The sequence below is a fragment of the Lissotriton vulgaris genome, chromosome 4_1 (genome assembly GCF_964263255.1).
Source record: "Lissotriton vulgaris chromosome 4_1, aLisVul1.2, whole genome shotgun sequence".
Taxonomy (NCBI): domain Eukaryota; kingdom Metazoa; phylum Chordata; class Amphibia; order Caudata; family Salamandridae; genus Lissotriton; species Lissotriton vulgaris.
Genome location: NC_141691.1, coordinates 379,407,909 through 379,426,142, shown reverse-complemented (window position 1 = coordinate 379,426,142; position 18,234 = coordinate 379,407,909). Strand labels below are relative to the sequence as shown.

Sequence of the window (18,234 nt, the reverse complement as noted above, 5' to 3'; positions counted from 1 at the left end):
CCGTAGGGAGACTATTTATGAATTGGGGGAGAAAATGGGTCATCATCTAGCGGTCAGAACTCGGGAAGAGATAACCGGTACCCTAATTAAAGCAATTAATGATCCTACGCTTGGTTTGAAGACAGATCCGGCAGATATTAGAAAAGCTTTTCAAATATTCTATCAAAAATTATATCATGAGGATGAGAATGCATGCGAGGATCCCATGAACTATATTGAACCATCTATTACAGAGGGCTTGGGATTAGAAGATCAAGAAATCTTAGATAGTGCATTATGCTGGGAGGAAATCCTACTATCTATGAACTCCCTAGCAACTGGAAAAGCTGCAGGCTTAGATGGGATTCCGACTGAGTTTTATATAAAATTTATGCCACAACTCAAGTCTATCATGACTGAATTATTTCAAAACATCTTTGAAGGGGGGAATCCCCCGAAATCCTGGTCACATGCGAAAATAATAGTTTTCCCAAAAAAAAACAAAGATCCCCAGGAAATGGGGTCGTATCGACCAATTACATTGATTAATGGGGATTCCAAAATATATTCCAAATTATTAGCGTCACGGCTAGCACCTCGGATTCATAATATAGTCTCTGAAAGACAACATGGGTTTATACCAGGGAGATCTACAACTGACCATGTGCAAAGAGTTATATCCCTCTTTGACTACACGGGTAACGACAGGAGACCCTATGGCGCTTATACTGCTCGACGCAGAAAAGGCGTTTGATAGGGTCTCCTGGAAGTTCCTGTGGGCCTCCATGCGAAACTGTGGCATAGGTAAGAAATATATTACAGCGATCCAACAGCTATATGTTGATCCCAGTGCTAGGGTATTGATTAACGGGGAGTTAACCGACAATTTTAAAATTAACAGGGGGACACGACAGGGGTGCCCTTGTTCGCCCCTCCTTTTTGCCATCTACATAGATGGGTTCATACACAGGCTCGAAAAAAATGCGTTAATTGCCCCTATAAGTGTGCGCGGTTTAGAAACAAAATGCTTAGCGTATGCTGACGATATTGCTATTGTCACAGGGGATCCTACAACTGCTATGAATCTCATTGAAAACGAAGCACAGAACTTCGGTAGAGCTTCGGGGTACAAGCTAAATCTGAAAGAAACACGTTAGTGTTAGATTCCTTACCTTAGAATATCCCCAGGCGTCAGTCTGGATCCGGAAACTTTTGCGTAGCAGTACCCCTGCGCGTCGGTAGGCGTCGTCTGCAGGCGTCCCCTGCGGCTCCGCGTCCGTCGTTGGCGTCGTGCGCCGTGATGACGTCGCTGGAGTATATAGACGCCGCCTCCGCGCGCTGACGTCAGTTCTTCTTTTTTCCGCGCCAGTGGACGCAGATCTGAAGAGCAGTACTCCGGTCTTTGACCAAGTTTTTCGATTGTTTTTTCTCTTACTGTGCCTGATAGGATGCCTGGGTTTAAGAATTGCGATGACTGTGAGCGCACGATGTCGGTCACGGACCATCACCGCCTCTGTCTCCGGTGTCTGGGCCCCGACCACGACGTGGACTCCTGTGTCGACTGCCGGGCCCTCACAAACAAGGCTAGGCGGGAGCGGTCCCGCAAGCTGCTGGAGCTCCGGGTGTCGGCCCCACGTCGGGACCGGGAGCGGTCCCGGTCCGGCCGGAGGTCGAGGGAGCGTTCGAAGGAGCGGTCGCGGAGCCGCGCCGAGCGTTCGGAAGTCGACACCACTCGTCAGGCTCGTCAGGTAGGAAGCAAGGGCCTTCGGGATCGGCGCCGGCTGGTCTTCCGGCCTCCCCGGCGCCGTTGCCATCGGGGTTACCCCCGACGCCGCCCCCGCGCGGCGCCGGTTCTCCAGTGCCGGCTCCGGCCGGCGGTGGGGTTCCGACGCCGGCTCCGGGCGGCGCCGTCCCCTTACCTTCTCCGACGCCGGACGCGGCGCCGATGGGGCCCATGAACCCCGAGGAGCCGGTCTTCATCATTGACTCCGAATACGGAGAGGATGAGGAGTACGGTGAAGGTTGGGAGGGGTCCGAGGACCCTCTGTCACGCGAGTGCCAGTATGACCCGGACTGGACAGGTGACTTGGGGGATGCCAGTGGTTTGGACGACTCTCCTAACCCTGGTTTGATCTCTCCTCCTTCCGTGGCATCGGTGGAGGGAGCTGCCTATTCTGTGGTGCTGATGAGGGCTGCCAAGGCCTTAAACCTTGAGCTCCCCGTCGCGGCCGTGAGGCCTAACATCCTCACCGAGGTCTTCAAACCGCAGTCATGCCCACAGGAGCCACTGCTGCCGTTTAATGAAGCCTTGTCAGACGTTCTGTTGGGCACGTGGTCCAGGCCCACTTCAGGTGCGCCTGTTGATCGGAACGTGGCCAGGCGCCACCGTCCTTGTCCGGACGACCCCAAGTACCTGTCTACCCACCCCACTCCTGAGAGTCTGGTGATCCAGGCCTCGACCTCCCAGTCCGCATTCCCGTCGGCCCCGCCCGACCGGGAATCCAAGAGGTATGACCAGTTTGGCAAAAAGGTCTTCTCGTCCATTAGTTTGGGCCTGCGGTCTTGCAACACCGCCTGCCTCTTGGGCCGCTACACCCACTCTGTGTGGGATACGGTCGCGGAGCTGCTGCCAGAATGCCCCATGGAGGTGCGGGCAAAACTCGGTCAGGCTGTGGCTGAGGGCCGAGATGCAGCGAAATATTCAATTCGGTGTGGTCTTGATACGACCGACTCGCTGGGCAGAGCTATGTCAACGACGGTGGCGATTCGTCGCCACGCCTGGCTGAGATCCGCCAATTTTTCGGCTGATGTCCAGAATACCCTGATGGACATGCCGTTTGATGGCTGTCACCTGTTCGGTGACAAGGCGGACCACGCGCTGGAACGCTTCAAGGACTCTAGGGTCACGGCCAAGTCCTTGGGTCTCTCGACCCAGCGTCAGCAACCGGGTTCGTTTCGCCCCTTTCGTGGCCAAGGAAGGGGCGCCCCCACACGTGCTGCCAGCCACGCGCCGCAACAATCCTTTCAACGCGGCGGCGGCCGTGGAAACCGCCGTGGTGGCGGTCGGGGACAACGGCGGGGTCAGACCACACCCTCCCCCGCAGCATCTACCCCAAAATCCTCCTAATCCGTGCTTTCGGCCCCATGTGACGCCAGTGGGTGGCAGGGTTCGCCATCACCACGCTCACTGGCGCACAATCACTTCGGACAGGTGGGTGCTGCAAATTGTCCGAAGGGGCTACTCCCTCCCCTTCGAGACCTCTCCTCCAGCCATGCCACCGCAGAACCACCGTGTGTCGGGGGACCACTTGACACTTCTGCAGGAGGAAGTTACGGCCCTCTTGGCCAAGGGGGCCATCGAGCGCGTTCCTGGGCCAGAAGTAGGGCGTGGTTGTTATTCCCACTACTTTCTGGTGCCCAAGAAGGACAAGGGGGGCCTACGTCCTATCTTGGATCTAAGGAACGTCAACGGCTTCCTGGAGCACTTTCAGTTTATCGTGCTCCCCTTCGGCCTTACCAGCGCCCCACGGGTGTTCACAAAGGTGATGGCGGTGGTCGCAGCCCATCTGCGCAGGTTAGGGGTTTCAGTCTTCCCCTACCTAGACGACTGGTTGTTGAAGGCGGGCTCGCCCCAGACAGTCGTCCACCACCTTCAGATGACGGCAGACCTCTTGCACGACCTGGGGTTCTCCATCAATGTGCCGAAATCACACCTGTGCCCCTCTCAAAAGCTCCTCTTCATCGGAGCGGTTCTGGACTCGGCGCAGTTTCGGGTTTATCCTCCGGAACGGCGGGTTCGGGATATTCAGGCTTTGATTCCCATCTTTCAGCCGCTATCCCGAGTTTCGGTCAGGTTGACGCTGCGGCTGCTGGGACTGATGGCTTCCTGCATCCTTCTGGTGCATCACGCCCGGTGGCGGATGCGGGCTCTGCAGTGGGACCTGAAGTTTCAGTGGGCCCAGCATCAGGGCAACTTGTCCGACCACGTCTTGATTTCGGAGGGCACTGCGAGACAACTGCAGTGGTGGCTTACGGACCGCGATTGGGTCAGGGGCAAGTCCCTCTCCCTTCCCCAACCGGAGCATGTTGTCGTGACGGACGCGTCCCTCCAGGGCTGGGGTGGCCACTTGGGAGAGGCAGAGATCAGAGGCATCTGGTCTCCGGCGGAGTCCCGGCTCCATATCAACTTGTTGGAGCTGCGGGCGATTCGTCTGGCACTGAAGGCATTCCTCCCCTTTGTCAACGGGAGTGTAGTGCAGGTGTTCACCGACAACACCACCGCCATGTGGTACTGCAACAAACAGGGCGGAGTGGGGTCGTGGACCCTTTGCCAGGAGGCTCTGCGCCTCTGGCAATGGCTGGAACGTCAGGGCGTGACTCTGACGGTTCAACACCTGGCAGGTTCTCTGAACGCCAGGGCGGACGAACTCAGCCATCGGTGCTCGATGGATCACGAATGGCGTCTGAACTCGGACGTGGCGCAAGGCATCTTTCTGCAATGGGGAGAGCCTTGGTTAGATCTATTCGCCACAGAAGAGAACGCGCAATGTCATCAGTTCTGCGCGTTGGAGTTTCCAAGACGGCACTCGCACGGCGACGCCTTTCGGCGCGAGTGGAGTTGCGGTCTGTTATACGCCTTTCCGCCTATACCACTTCTGCCCAGAGTGCTGAAGAAGATCAGGCGCGACCGGGCCCAAGTTATCCTTGTGGCTCTGGACTGGGCTCGAAGGTACTGGTATCCCGAGCTACTCAGCATGTCAGTCGGTCCCCCGATCCGCCTGCCTCTTCAGGAGGACCTTCTGTCGCAGCAGCAGGGGACGGTCCTCCACCCGAACCTGTCCAGTCTCCACCTCCATGCTTGGAGATTGAGCGGCGGCAGTTGAGGCCATTTGACTTGCCTCCTGAAGTCTGTGATGTTATTCTGGCAGCCAGGCGTCCCTCCACTAAGTCGGTATACGCCTGTCGGTGGAACAGATTTGTGGCATGGTGCACAGCAAAGGCTGTGGATCCTCTCTCTGCCCCTCTTTCGGAGGTTCTTCTGTTTCTTCTTTCTCTTGCCCAGCAGGGCTCTGCTCTGGGCACTATCAAGGGCTACCTTTCTGCCCTTTCAGCCTTTTTGAGGCTTCCTGATCAGCCTTCTTTGTTCAAATCCCCGATTGTAACTCGGTTCTTAAAAGGCATCACTCACATGTTTCCACCTGTTCCGTTTGTGATGCCTCAGTGGGATTTGAACCTGGTTCTGACCTTCCTGATGTGTGCTCCCTTTGAGCCCCTTCATTCTTGTCCTCTCCGTCTCCTGACTTTAAAGACGGCTTTCCTGGTTGCCATCACCTCTGCCAGGAGAGTGAGTGAGCTCCAGGCTCTTTCTGTCCAACCTCCTTTCCTGTCCATTCATCCTGACAAGGTGGTTCTGAGGACTAGACCTTCTTTCCTGCCCAAGGTTGTTTCGGCCTTTCACATCGGGCAGTCCATCACCCTCCCTTCCTTCTTCCCGCCTCCGCATCCTTCAAAGGATGAAGAGCGGCTCCACCGTCTGGACCCAAAACGTGCGCTTTCATTCTACATGGATCGCACACGCCAGTTCCGGGTGGATGACCAACTGTTTGTTGGCTACGTGGGTGCGAAGAAGGGACGGGCGGTTTGTAAGCGAACCATCTCTCGATGGGTCGTTCTCGGCATCAAAGCGTGCTACTCTTTGGCTCGGAAGGAGCCTCCTGTTGGGCTGAGGGCCCATTCCACTCGGGCCACGGCGGCTACTACTGCCCTGGGCCGGGGAGTCTCCTTGCAGGACATTTGCCAAGCGGCTACGTGGGCCTCGCTGCACACCTTTGCGAGGCACTACTGCCTGGACAGTCAAGTCCGGAGGGATGGCTTCTTTGGCCGTTCTGTCCTCCAGGACTTTATGGTGTAGTTTTGTATTGGTTCGCAGACCCACCACCGGGGTTGGTATTGCTGGGGTATGTATTCTAAGGTAAGGAATCTAACACTAACGTGTTTCTTTCAGATGAACAAGTTACTTACCTTCGGTAACGATATATCTGTAAGAAACATTAGTTAGTGTTAGATTCCTTACCGAACCCACCCATCCTCCCCGTTCTGCGAACTGATACCTAGGGTTAAGGTCATCCCTTTCAGGGCCCTAGTTTTTACATGGCACCAGTGTTGGTTCTCTCATGGCTCTGCGTCTCCTGGCGCTGAAATGCTGTGTGCAAAGAACTGACGTCAGCGCGCGGAGGCGGCGTCTATATACTCCAGCGACGTCATCACGGCGCACGACGCCAACGACGGACGCGGAGCCGCAGGGGACGCCTGCAGACGACGCCTACCGACGCGCAGGGGTACTGCTACGCAAAAGTTTCCGGATCCAGACTGACGCCTGGGGATATCCTAAGGTAAGGAATCTAACACTAACTAATGTTTCTTACAGATATATCGTTACCGAAGGTAAGTAACTTGTTCATTCCAGCAAGACACTGCTCGTGCTTAATACTAAGGTTGTGATGAGAGACCCGAGAATAACTGATAAAGCAACATACTTGGGTGTTAGCATTAGTGCCAATGTTGAGAATATTGTAAATACACTAAGAGAGAATTGTCACGGTTAGATAACCTACATCTGTCTATCGGAGGTAGAACAAATTTAGTGAAGATGTTTTTTTTTCCTAAGTTTTTATATTTTTTTAGGGCAATTTGCTTGGAATTCCTACCACATGTATTTAAGAAAATAGATTCAATGTTCTCACAATTTTTATGGGGTTATAGTAAACCTCGGAGAGCACTAACATGGATCACACTACCTAGAGAGCGTGGGGGGTGGGCGTTACCTAATTTCATGCTTTATTATTGGGCTACAGTTATGAATTACAGCACAAGATTGTTAAAATCTAACCCAGATGATCTGAGTATTCCTACACCACAAGAACTTATCCTAGGGAATGGGAGCACTGGCTGTCTCTGGCGGCACGTTAATGATGATCACCTTAAAAGGGTGAAATTCAAAACCATCAACAATGTGGTCAAAGTCTGGAGACAGGTCAAGAAATTACTTGGTCTTGGGCGATTTTCACATTACACACCGGTTCTTCAGAATTCAGATCTTCCAGAAATATTTCATGACTCTTATGTACGGAGCTGGTGTACATTAGGGATAGAGCAACTCGGATGTTTCTACTCTACTCAGGGAATGAAATCATTTGATGAATTAAAAAAAGACTATAACATCCCCAACAGGGATTTCTTTAAATATCTTCAAGTGAGAGACTTCCTGCTAAAAAAAGGGGGTGGTCGTATTAAATTTCATATATGCCAAATCATAGAAAATATGCGCAACAACACGCCCCCAAGAATTGGCGAGATTTATGAAAGCTTTAATACCTTGCTCCCAGATGATATGGACAAACATGGGGCGGAATGGCAAATTAAACTAGAAGTTCCACCTAGCATTCCACTTATGGCATATGACCTGTCACTTACTTACTTAATGTCCTTAAAATTACAGGCACAATTCTATAAAACATACTTTTCGCTGTATTATACACCGTATAAAATTGCTAAATGGGGGACAGGTAAGGGCACTACTTGCCCGCGATGTGCATTTCCTGCTGCAGACAGTGTGCATATGTTCGCCACATGTAATACCCTATCAAACGTTATAAATGAAATATCTGGGTTTCTTGCTGATATCACCGGCGCTGGGATTAACATAACAACTGAAGAGATTATACTGGGCATCATTAATAAAGATCGGCCTAGACAAGTTCAAGGGGTGATCTTCGTGGCAATGGCAATCTTTCGACTATGTGTCGCATCAGCCTGGCTCGATCCCACTCCACCATCCTTTTCCCAATGGAAGGCTAGATTACTTGCGACATGTAGCCTCGAGGTAGCCATTTATAAACAAAAGGGGCGTAATATTCGGCAGAGAGGCATGAAAATCTGGGCACCTTTGCTAGATTGGATACAGGCGCATTGAATATAGGAATCAAAAATGCCTTGGATAAATGCTAAAGAATTTCATCCACCAAATAACGCAACTGAACCTCATTGAGAATACCTATACCTGTCTCATTAAATCATCGCAAAATGAAATGTGTGATCAATAGTGTATTGGGTTTTGATGTTAATATGTTTTTTTTCTGTTCTCTGTTACCCCCTCTTTAGGAATTTGTATTTGTGTAATGTAAATCTCTATGTAAATAATATTAGAAATACCTGTCCTCATGGGGGGTGGGGGGGTGGGAACCAAGGGCTTTAAATAACATGTTGTAAAAATCTGAATAAAAAAGGTTTAAAATAAAAAAAAAAGGATAGCTGGTCTATAAGGTTGACTTACAACCAATCACCATAAGGGTTGTTTGGACTGATACAAGGTGATCACTAGAACTAGTGAGCATCATATATCAGGCCAACTTCTCACACTGTTAAATTAAGTGGCTGAGGAATACATTATATAACAAGAGATCAATGTTAGCAATATTTTCTTGTTCAGAAGAACAACTGCAAGCTTCGTCCGTTTCTTTACCTAATGTTGTTGAATACATGTCTCCTCTAGAAAACAAGTTGTTGTCCCTCACACAGGTCCTGCTGGCTCTAAAACTAGGTGACTGGATGTGTTTTCTCAGCTGGCAGCCGCTTATTTTCACATTCCTATCCTCCTGTGATTGCTTAGGAGGTACCTGTGATTTGCGACAGGTTCCATTCTGTACCGATTTTTATTCTTTTCGTTTGGATTGATTTCAACACCTTAAGTCTTTGCCTAGGTTACAGTGGTGGTTACGGTACACCCTCACAGGATAGGATATCAGTATTCCCATTTCTCATAGGGACTACCAAATACAGATTCATCACCTTTGAATAGTACCCAGGTGAAAGACTGAATTTGGAAAATCTTGAGCAGTACCTCTGCGCGCCAGTAGGTGCTGTTGATTGGGTCAATGTTGTGAGTGTCAGAAGTAGCATGACGGTACTTATATATGCACCACCACTGCGTGCTGACATCAGTTCCTTTTTTTTCACGCCAGCAGCGCAACAGAGCAAATCATTTTTTTTACCAACTTTTTCAACCTTTTTATCAACTCTTTTTGAGCTAATGCTCTAAGTGTGCTCGATACATGACCCCTGTAAAACTAAATAGGGTTTATACCTTGCGGGGAATGTCACAAACAAATGTGTTTGATCCCCACTTGGTCTATCTCTGGTGCCTGGGGTCGGGCCATGACCCCAAGGCCTGTGCTGAGTGCAACTCGATGCTCCACAAGACAATTCTCGAGAGGATGTAGAAGCTCTTGGCGGCATGACAGAAGAAGATGTTGCACCTTTTCCAGACCCATTCCCAGGGTAGCTTTTGGTGTCCCTCCCAGTGCCGTTCCCGCAGACGATCATCTTAGCATTCCAAGACCTCTTCATCCAAGTCCGGTAAGTCCAAGAAGCTCAAGAAGAAGTTTAACTATTCTTTGGATCCCTGTCCAAACACCATCATTCTAGGCTTTTCCTCCATTCCACCTGCGGAGCCAGCATCCAGTCCTGCTCCAAGCTACCCCGAGTTTCCTGGAGCCGAAGCAACTGCCTCCCAACTTAAAGAACTTTACTACACCAAGCATGCCATCTTTAGGCCACTGACTTCCTCTGGTGCGCCTTTGGGCCCCATAGACCCAAGAGGTGCCCATGCTTGGTTGCCACCTGGAGATCTGCCCCCAGTGTCAGACGATCCCTCTCAATCTGGATCTGGACTGATGCGGTTATGGGTCCCTGCTTCCAAACCAAATCGTCCCTCTGTGGCGGCGGATGCGGCCCTGATGCCGCTTGACAATGAGCCTATCATCATTACTGAGCGGAAGCTGTTTGACATCAACGCCAGCGTCACCCAGACCCAAGCCACACCTGACCTTTCTTCCCCTAGATTGACCCATCCTTGAAGGGGGAGATGTGGAGGAAGGGTTTGGTCCCCTGAAGCAGGACCCCGAGCCAGCGGAGAACTGGCATGAGTAGTTGATTGATTCTAATGGCATGCTTTCCCCTCTGGCCCTGTCTCGGAGGAAGGCGCATCCTTTTACCACCGTTGCACTCAGGGCAGCAGTGATCCTTCACCTCCAGCTTCCCACTGTCAAGGTCGAGTCCAACGTCTAATCAAAGGTGCTAAACCCAGGTAACCAGTTTGGCTAATCCACTGTTCCCCTTCAACAATGCCCTCACCGGCATTTGCCTGGGGGCCAAACCTTGCACTGGGGCACCTGTGCATTGCATAATTGCCCAACGACACTGACCGCAGGAGACCCAGCCTCTCTCTCTCAACCTCCCGTGATGGCCTTATTGTGAAGATCTCAACTGCCAAGGTCATCCCAAATGTGTTGCCTTCCACTCCACCTGAAAGTAATTCCAATAGGCTGATACCCTTGGGAAACGTATTTTCTCTTCCAGCAGCCTGGCCTTTTGAGCGATGAACATCACATACCTCTTGGACTGATATTCCCATGCTTTGTGCGATTCAGTTGCGCAGCTGCTTCCAGAGGAGTGTCGCAACATCCTCAACCTAGTCCTAGTGGACCGTCGGAGTCGCGTGATGTTGTCCCGCCCGCCCGGCGCGCAGGGATACTGTTGCAAAAAAGTTTCTGGGGATAATTCTACGTGAAGGAATCTGCGGCTTGAATCTTCTCCGCTAGGTACATCGTTACCGAAGGTAAGTAACTCATACTTCACCAAGTTTGAGCCCAGTATTCCTTGTGGGGGTTGCAATAACAAACCCCTGTGCACCGTGTCAACTTGCAGTTGCAAAGGCTTGTTGGCTTCTGTAGGAGAGTAGGGTCTGCAATCCTATGGTCACCCCCGATTTTTGCTTTTTGCTTCACTGGTTTACGACTTTCCCTGGCTGTGGGCCTGCTAATCAGACCCACAGCCTAGCTGTGCTCTCTCTAAATTGACAACCATATACCATAGGTGCATATCTAATTGGATACTGAGTCACCTTATCAGTCCATGTACAGTGTACCTTAGGTACCCAGGGCATAGGTGCACCCAGGGCCTACCAGGGGCTGCAGCATGTATTATGCCACCCCTGGCTGGCCATCCAAATCTGACACAACTGGCTGATCAATCAGCTGGGGCAAAGTGGTGTAATCACCCTTTGCTTTAGATAAAGTATCCCTATATCTAACCCTAAAATGGACACATATACTCCTCTCAGTCACTCCTATGGCAGGCCTTATCAATCCTGAAGGCAGAGTGCTTGGAATTATGTGAGATGGTGCTCTAGCATGAGCTGAGCCTGTCTGCAGCTTTCGGAACCAAGTCCTTTAGCTGTTTCCATGATAACGCTATACCATATACTGTTAAGTGCATTATAATCCTCACGGTTATTGCCAACTTTGGTATAGCATTATCAAAACATGTCGAGTAAGGTGTCATACGAATTGGAATACTACCCCCTCGCCAATTCTGGCGACGGGGGTAGCATGCCACCCTTCTAGAGGGACACGACATGTATGTAACTGTGAACCCCGGTTAAAGTTAACTCGAGCCTCAGCATCACAAAATGGATGCTGCCACCACAGACACAAGTCTGACCTCCTGCTGCTGGGAGTCCTTCCAGCGAGGGAGGCTTGGACAAAGGGTTTCCTGCCTTGGGAGGTGCTAGCACCACCCCAGACAGGATTTTGTGTATTAGGTAGGACAGGGCTGAAAGGAATGAGACATGCCTGGGGCACACAAGGTGTCCCTGTGCATACACCGGTCTAAACCAGTTCCTGGGGCACTCCAGCCCCAGAGCTGGCGCAAGACCGGACAAAGGATAGGGGGTGTAACCAACCCCCTTCCTGGTCCCACCCAGAGGAGGGACCTAGTCGTAGTACAGCCCCCTTTAGCTAGATAAAGGTAGGAGCTGGTCCCATTCCAGATTAGATTATCCTGAACAACTTTACAAGAAGAATCTCTGGACTTCGACGTTCTGCTCCACAGAAGACTGAAGAAATCTCCCTTTTGGGCAAGGATTGTCCACCCTGCACAAGCAGGCACCATCAGCGTCCAGCGGCTTCCCTTTGTCATCTTCCTGCAAGGATCCAGACTTCAGAGCCTGACGAGACCCGGATTCCCAGACCTCTCCGACCTCTGCCTACATCTGCAGCACAGCTGAGATCCATGGGTGCGACGAGACACGTGGGACCGGCCATCTTGAAAGAAGCAGCACTTCGCTCCAGCACGACTTCAGAGGTATCCTCGTCCAAGTGCTTTGGGGACTGAGAAGCCCCGACCCCGACCAGCTCCTGCACCGAAGACCAGCTCTCCAGCATCCACGAGATCTGCGTGGGGCCCTTCTGCCTGTTTGCTGCTAGACGGGTTGTCTGGTCACTTGCTGGCTTGCTAGTGACCTCCTAGACGACGAACTGCGAAATCTTCACTGCTGGTCTGGTTGCTCCAGACTGGCCCTTGCTCCCTTCCAAAAGAGGAGCACCCCGGACCCTCCTGGTCCACTCCAGACGCCGTTTCCACTCACCGCGTGGGTTGCCTTTGCCAAGGCCTGTTGACTCAGAATCTGAAGCCGACACCGCCAACAGCGAGAGCCTGCGTGGGACAGCTCCTGCCTCCATCCTGGTCGTCGAAGACACCACCTGGTCCACGTGGCTGCAGAGACAAGCGTCCACCCTCACCTGATCGCGACAACGACATCTGGTTCCACTCCTGGTTCCACTCCAGTCACTGGCTAGTGACTTTGAACATTGTGCCCTCTGCTTTCAGGTTCTTCTCTTCACTGATCCACCCTTGGATCACACTGGACATCTTCCTCCTGATCGCCTGCAGCATTTTCCTTCCAGGCTCCATAGACTTCAACGCCGGAACCCGACACGACTTGGCACCCATGCACCCGCAGCCTGTGGGTGAGGTAACACGAGCATTTCGGTGCTCAAGGGTAGCTTGACTCTCCTAGTGTCCAGTTTCACAGTCGCTTTAGTTCTGCCTAGTCAGGATTGTCCTTACTTACCTTTTTCTTGAACTCTACTGTCCATAGACACTGTTACGCATCTCGCGTGTGAGTTCACACTCTGCACACGCGTTCCGTGGGCCTCTTATTACCTACCTAGAGTTAGTATAGCGTGGTCCCAACGATCCTACAGCCTCTGGACAGCTCCATTCCTTTTATCGACTTTCACATTCCACTTACTTAGTATATGGTTTGTCGTGCCCCTAGGGCACCATTGTAATTTGTGCAACTTAAACGTATTTTTCCTAAGACATTGTCATGTGCTTAGCCCTCTGATCTCATAAAGAGTTCAGAGGTGTATGTTAGTTAATAAATATCTTATTTATTTTCATAACTACCTGTGTGGTGTCCTTTCATTTGGTATTCAAGGGGTTATATGTGGCAAAACAGCTGGCTTCACATGCCAAAAGAGTTTAGCCTAAGACTTTGTCCATGCTACCATTAGGATAGCTGGTCTATAAGATTGACTTACAACCAATCACCATAAGGGTTGTTTGGACTGATACAAGGTGATCACTAGAACTAGTGAGCATCATATATCAGGCCAACTTCTCACAGTGATGTCATCTCCGCGCATACGACGCCAGCGATGGACGCGGAGCCACAGGACCCCACTACTGAGGCGCAGGGGTACTGCTAAGCAAAACTTTCCAGATCCAGTCTGACGCCTGGGGATATTCTAAGGTAAGGAATCTATCACTGACTAATGTCTCCTACAGATATATTGTTACACAAGTAGTAACTTGTGCTTTGTGTGCCAAATATATGAATAAATAAATAGCCAGATTTTGACTAAACTCAGTAGAGTAAATCAGCTTGTGGTCAGGGGTTAGGTTTGTTTTGAAACTGCCATGGCTTCTGTGTAAAATAGAAGGCTGAAGAATGTGCTCTATCAGCACTCTGAAAATAAGGGAGCCTCCCCCTTTCATGACCACACTTGCTGGCTGGAAGGCAGGTGGGAAAATTAGCAAGATTAGAGGGTGTGCTCACATTCAGCCAGCACCACTCCTAGAGCAGGCCAGCTGATGTGGACCCCACTTTTCAGATGCCTCCATGTTGTTTTGGATGGAATTAACCTTCTAGGGTCAGGGTTATGCCCACTTCCCAGAGGAAGTGGTCATATAGAGGGTGTAGACAACCTTAATATAGGTAGCTCATTTGTTACTACCTGGCACCACCCATAAACGCCTGTAAATCAAGTATTTAAGTGGGCTCCCTGAACCCAATAACTCAATTTCGACGGATCAACAGAAGAACGAATGAGAGTCACTTCCTGGTGAGAAATGCAGCAGAACTTTGGACATTGGCACGTAACCCTGCCGTCCTCAGCCCTCTCTCGACAATGGTGACAGAATGACTAGTCCTGCGAGCTGGAAAACTGCCAAAACCTTGAGTAGCCTGCCAGCACTTGAAGTTCGAGCTACTCCCCTGCAGCCTGCAGGCACCGACAAGCAGAGTGTGGTCCTCCCACTTGCAGCTTCCAGCTCGACCTATGCCAAGACGATCAGGAGAAGGGACTCGTGCGTGCTCTGGAAGGCCAGATTGCTCTCTCCACCAAGTGTAAAGACACCAGGGCCTACCGAAGTTGTGCAGTACCAACCCCGTGGTTTCTAAACGCCTTGCACTAAACACCAACGGCAAGAGTCCATTCGGGATTCTATCTAAGCAGCTGTCGAGGGATATCAGCATAACTGAGATCCACTTTGAGAGTGACCCAGCAGCCTTGATTTTGCCCCTGCCTGGTGATGGAGCAGAAGAAAGAATTTCAATGGTCGAATGTGGTATGCTAATGGAGAGTACTGGTGGTGTATATGTATGAGTTCTAGGGATACTCAAACTGCACTGAAATGAACCTTATATCAGGTGAGCAGGATGATCGCTTGGGCAGATGAGGAAGCGGAAGAGAAGGCATCAGTGACGGTGGTCATTGTGATTGAGCCTAGCAGTTGTTAGGGGCAGCTGGTGCTATACATGAATGATCCTGGGTAATTGTCTGGGACTGATGCATCATGGTGGGTTGGGCATGGGCTGCTATTGTAATAGAGAGAAACTGGGCTAAAATACTCCTTATTCAAGTAATCTCCCAGGCATGGGCTGTGAAACTGCAGTGTAATCCTTTGGCCTCTTCTCTGTGTAGGGCTGTGCCCTCTGCTTTAGCCCATTGAGACATTGCATGGAGCCAGACTTCGTGGATGGGAGCAGCAAATCATCCACGTCATGGCTGTGGTCCTCCTGTCCAGGATGTGAGCAAGATCTAAGAAGCATGCCACAGTTTTTTGTCTTCAGGATCACCAGTAAACGCCCAGGACCCCTGCCTCCCAAAAATCCATTCCCCTATACTCCAGACCTCTTCCAATCTCAACAGATTTGCCTCCCAAAAAAAGGCGAAGCTACTGCCTTCCCGTTGTAGATTATTTGCTGCCTATCTACCTCTATTCACTGGGCGTCCGAGTTTGGTGTTGTGAAGCATTGTATTTCATGGGTTATTATTCCACTGAAGGAATCACAGTATCCATCATTGCGAACTTAAACAAAGGGATGTAACTTCTTTGTTTATATTTTGAAATGTGGGGTCTTGTTTATTCAAATAATTGTAATGATATAAGGCATCATCCAAAATGTGCGTACTTAATGTACATATATAAATGAGCTTTTTTAATGTTTCCGACAGGATTATCGTGATCTCATAGAGACTCCAATGGACTTCAGCACTGTGAAAGCGAACTTGGAAGCAGGGATTTACACTACTCCACTTGAGTTTGGAAAAGATGTTCGGTTAATATTCAGCAACTCTAAAGCATACACTCCAAATAAGAAATCACGGGTAAGATATTAGAATTGTGTTTGTTTTTTAAAGCTCTTTTATCGTGCATCTGGATATTTTTTTCATTTCAGATTTCAAAACGAAATTGAAGTGAAAGTGGGCAACTTCTAAAGTTGCAAGTAATAGTTTGGCTGCCATTAATGATTGATGCAACAGTAGTTTTCTACCCTGCATATTTTATCGGCCCTGATGCTGTTAGGACGTCCTTGTTCAGTAATTTTCTTGAAGTTCCCTTTGGAGAATTCACTAGCCTTTGATTCTTAAAAGAAATCACTTTTTTATAAACATATCTTTTTATTAATGACAAACAGATAACACAACATACGTCACATAAGACATGCCATGGTTTACAATAATACCAGGTTTGTGATATTTGGTTTACTCTCAATGATTGGTACGCCAATTGGTTGGACTGTTTCTAAAATCTTTGATTTATACTCATCAAGGGACGCTAACAGCGGTAGACTGGGTGGTACGCATCTGCCACCCCTGTACTCATTCCATTTACCTCATACTGTGTCCTCTTCCTCGGGCACCCCCTTTATACATACACTTTTTTCTCATTAAACATGCAACAGTCCATATCTTGTTTCCATTCCGCCACTGTTGGTATCTCTTGAGCCCCCCTAATGTGGGAGCACTCCCATATTATATGCAAAAGCGTGCCTTCCAGGCCCCACTGTCATCTGCAACTAGAGTCTTCTCTATATACAATCTTGACTAATGATATCCCTGTAAAATATACTCTGTGTAATATTTTCAACTGTACCAATTTTAGTTTGGAGGAAATTGCAACCTCCTTGGGTGATGCCAGTGCTTCCAACCAGTCTTCATCCTCCAGCTCCGACAAGTCACTTTCCCACTTTTCACTGAGCTGTGGGAGAGGATCCGGCAAGTAGTTAACCAGCTTTGAGTAAGTCAGGGAAATTGCTCTTTTTGGCATAAACCCGTTTAGAAGCCCATCTTCGAGCAGCGCAGCCTCAGGAGGAGTCTCCACCCTTGGGACAGCTGTCAGCAGGGCACGTCGTACCTGTAGATACCTGAATCTTTCCGTCTCTGCCAATTCGCACTCTAGTTTTAAAGTCATGAAGGGCACAACCACTCCCATTTTCCAATGATAGCTATTCCAATGGTGTTGCACTTGTCGAAACCGCTTGTCTTTGATAGCTTTCCATGGCCGCAAAGTAGGATGTGAGGACCAGATTAGCCAAATTGTGGAGGACATACAGGAAGCGAGGCAAATACATCATTTTAAAGAGTGCTGCTCTACTTAATAATGATAGAGGAAGAGTCTTCAAGTGTTCCACATCATGTTTTAGCTGCTGTAGCAGCGGCAACAGATTATATGTATAGAACAGTTTGGGGTCTTTAGTGATAAACAGTCTGAGATACTTGAATCCATCTTTGGCTTCTGCCGCCTTGCAATCCATGGGCAGGGAAGGCAGGTTACCTCTCAATACAAATATAAGCGATTTTGTCCAGTTGAGGGTTTAACTGGAATATGTACCAACATTTGTAAATATATTGATAACCCTGTGCAGCGATCTCCCAGGTGGTGCCACATACAACAAAATATCATCTGCATAGAGGGAGGTACAGTCCTCCCATTCCTCTGACCACCATAGAGAAATCACTTTTGTTTGAAAAAATGGACAGCTGGTAATGGTAGAGGGTTTTTTGTCGTTTTTGCAACAGTTAATTCCAGGATCATAACAGCAGTCAAATATGGCAGTGTGCTAAACTACTGTTCGGTGGTGTGTCAAAGATGTCCTTCCATGCTGCTCTTCAGAATTATTATTTATACATTTTGTGAGATTTTTATGAGTTTTGGAAATTCTTTATCTTTTCTATGCCCACCTTCTGTAAACTATATTACTTACTTCTCTTTACTTTATACTGATTGATGACACTGACTCATTGCGATCAGAAAATAAGGAACTTCCCTTTCGCAAATTATTAAAGATCTCACTCTTCCTGAATAGCTCATATTAGTTTCTTCGATCTGCCATGTGTTGCACTATCAGCGCTGAGATGTCTAAGAGTAGCTATGAGCTCTATAAGTGCTACGTAGAATAGAATAGACTTTCTTGCTAGATTTAAATCCTAGATGACTGCAGAATCTCCTCCAGGTGTCAGACTGGATATGAAAACTTGTTATAATAGATCGTTATACAAATGTTGTTGTTTACTGATTACTTATTCATCATTTTGTTGTACACTTAATCAAGCCGACATTGAATTCCAAAGTATGGTACATTAAGCCAGCAATCTGAAAGAAACACCTTAGTTGTAGATTCTTTACCTCAGAATTACCCCCAGGTTTCAGACTGGATCCGGAAAGTTTTTTCGTCAGCAGTACCTTTGCTCGTCGAAAGGTTGCATTGGTCGGATCCACGTCCGTTGTCGGCGTCGTGGTAGCTGGGATGATGTTGCCGCAGTTCTTTCTTTTTCCACGCCAGCC

The 18,234-nt window shown here is 49.3% G+C and overlaps 1 protein-coding gene across 2 annotated transcripts in view; it reads left to right on the top strand.

Moving 5' to 3' along the window:
* Nucleotides 1-18,234, top strand: part of BRWD3 (bromodomain and WD repeat domain containing 3) — a 1,253,402-nt gene that overhangs the window by 1,099,525 nt on the left and 135,643 nt on the right. For both annotated transcript variants that reach the window (XM_086918755.1, XM_086918756.1), the window contains one exon: nucleotides 15,621-15,773. In XM_086918755.1, coding sequence (XP_086774881.1) covers nucleotides 15,621-15,773 — 153 coding nt within the window. The remainder of the gene's footprint in view (nucleotides 1-15,620; nucleotides 15,774-18,234) is intronic.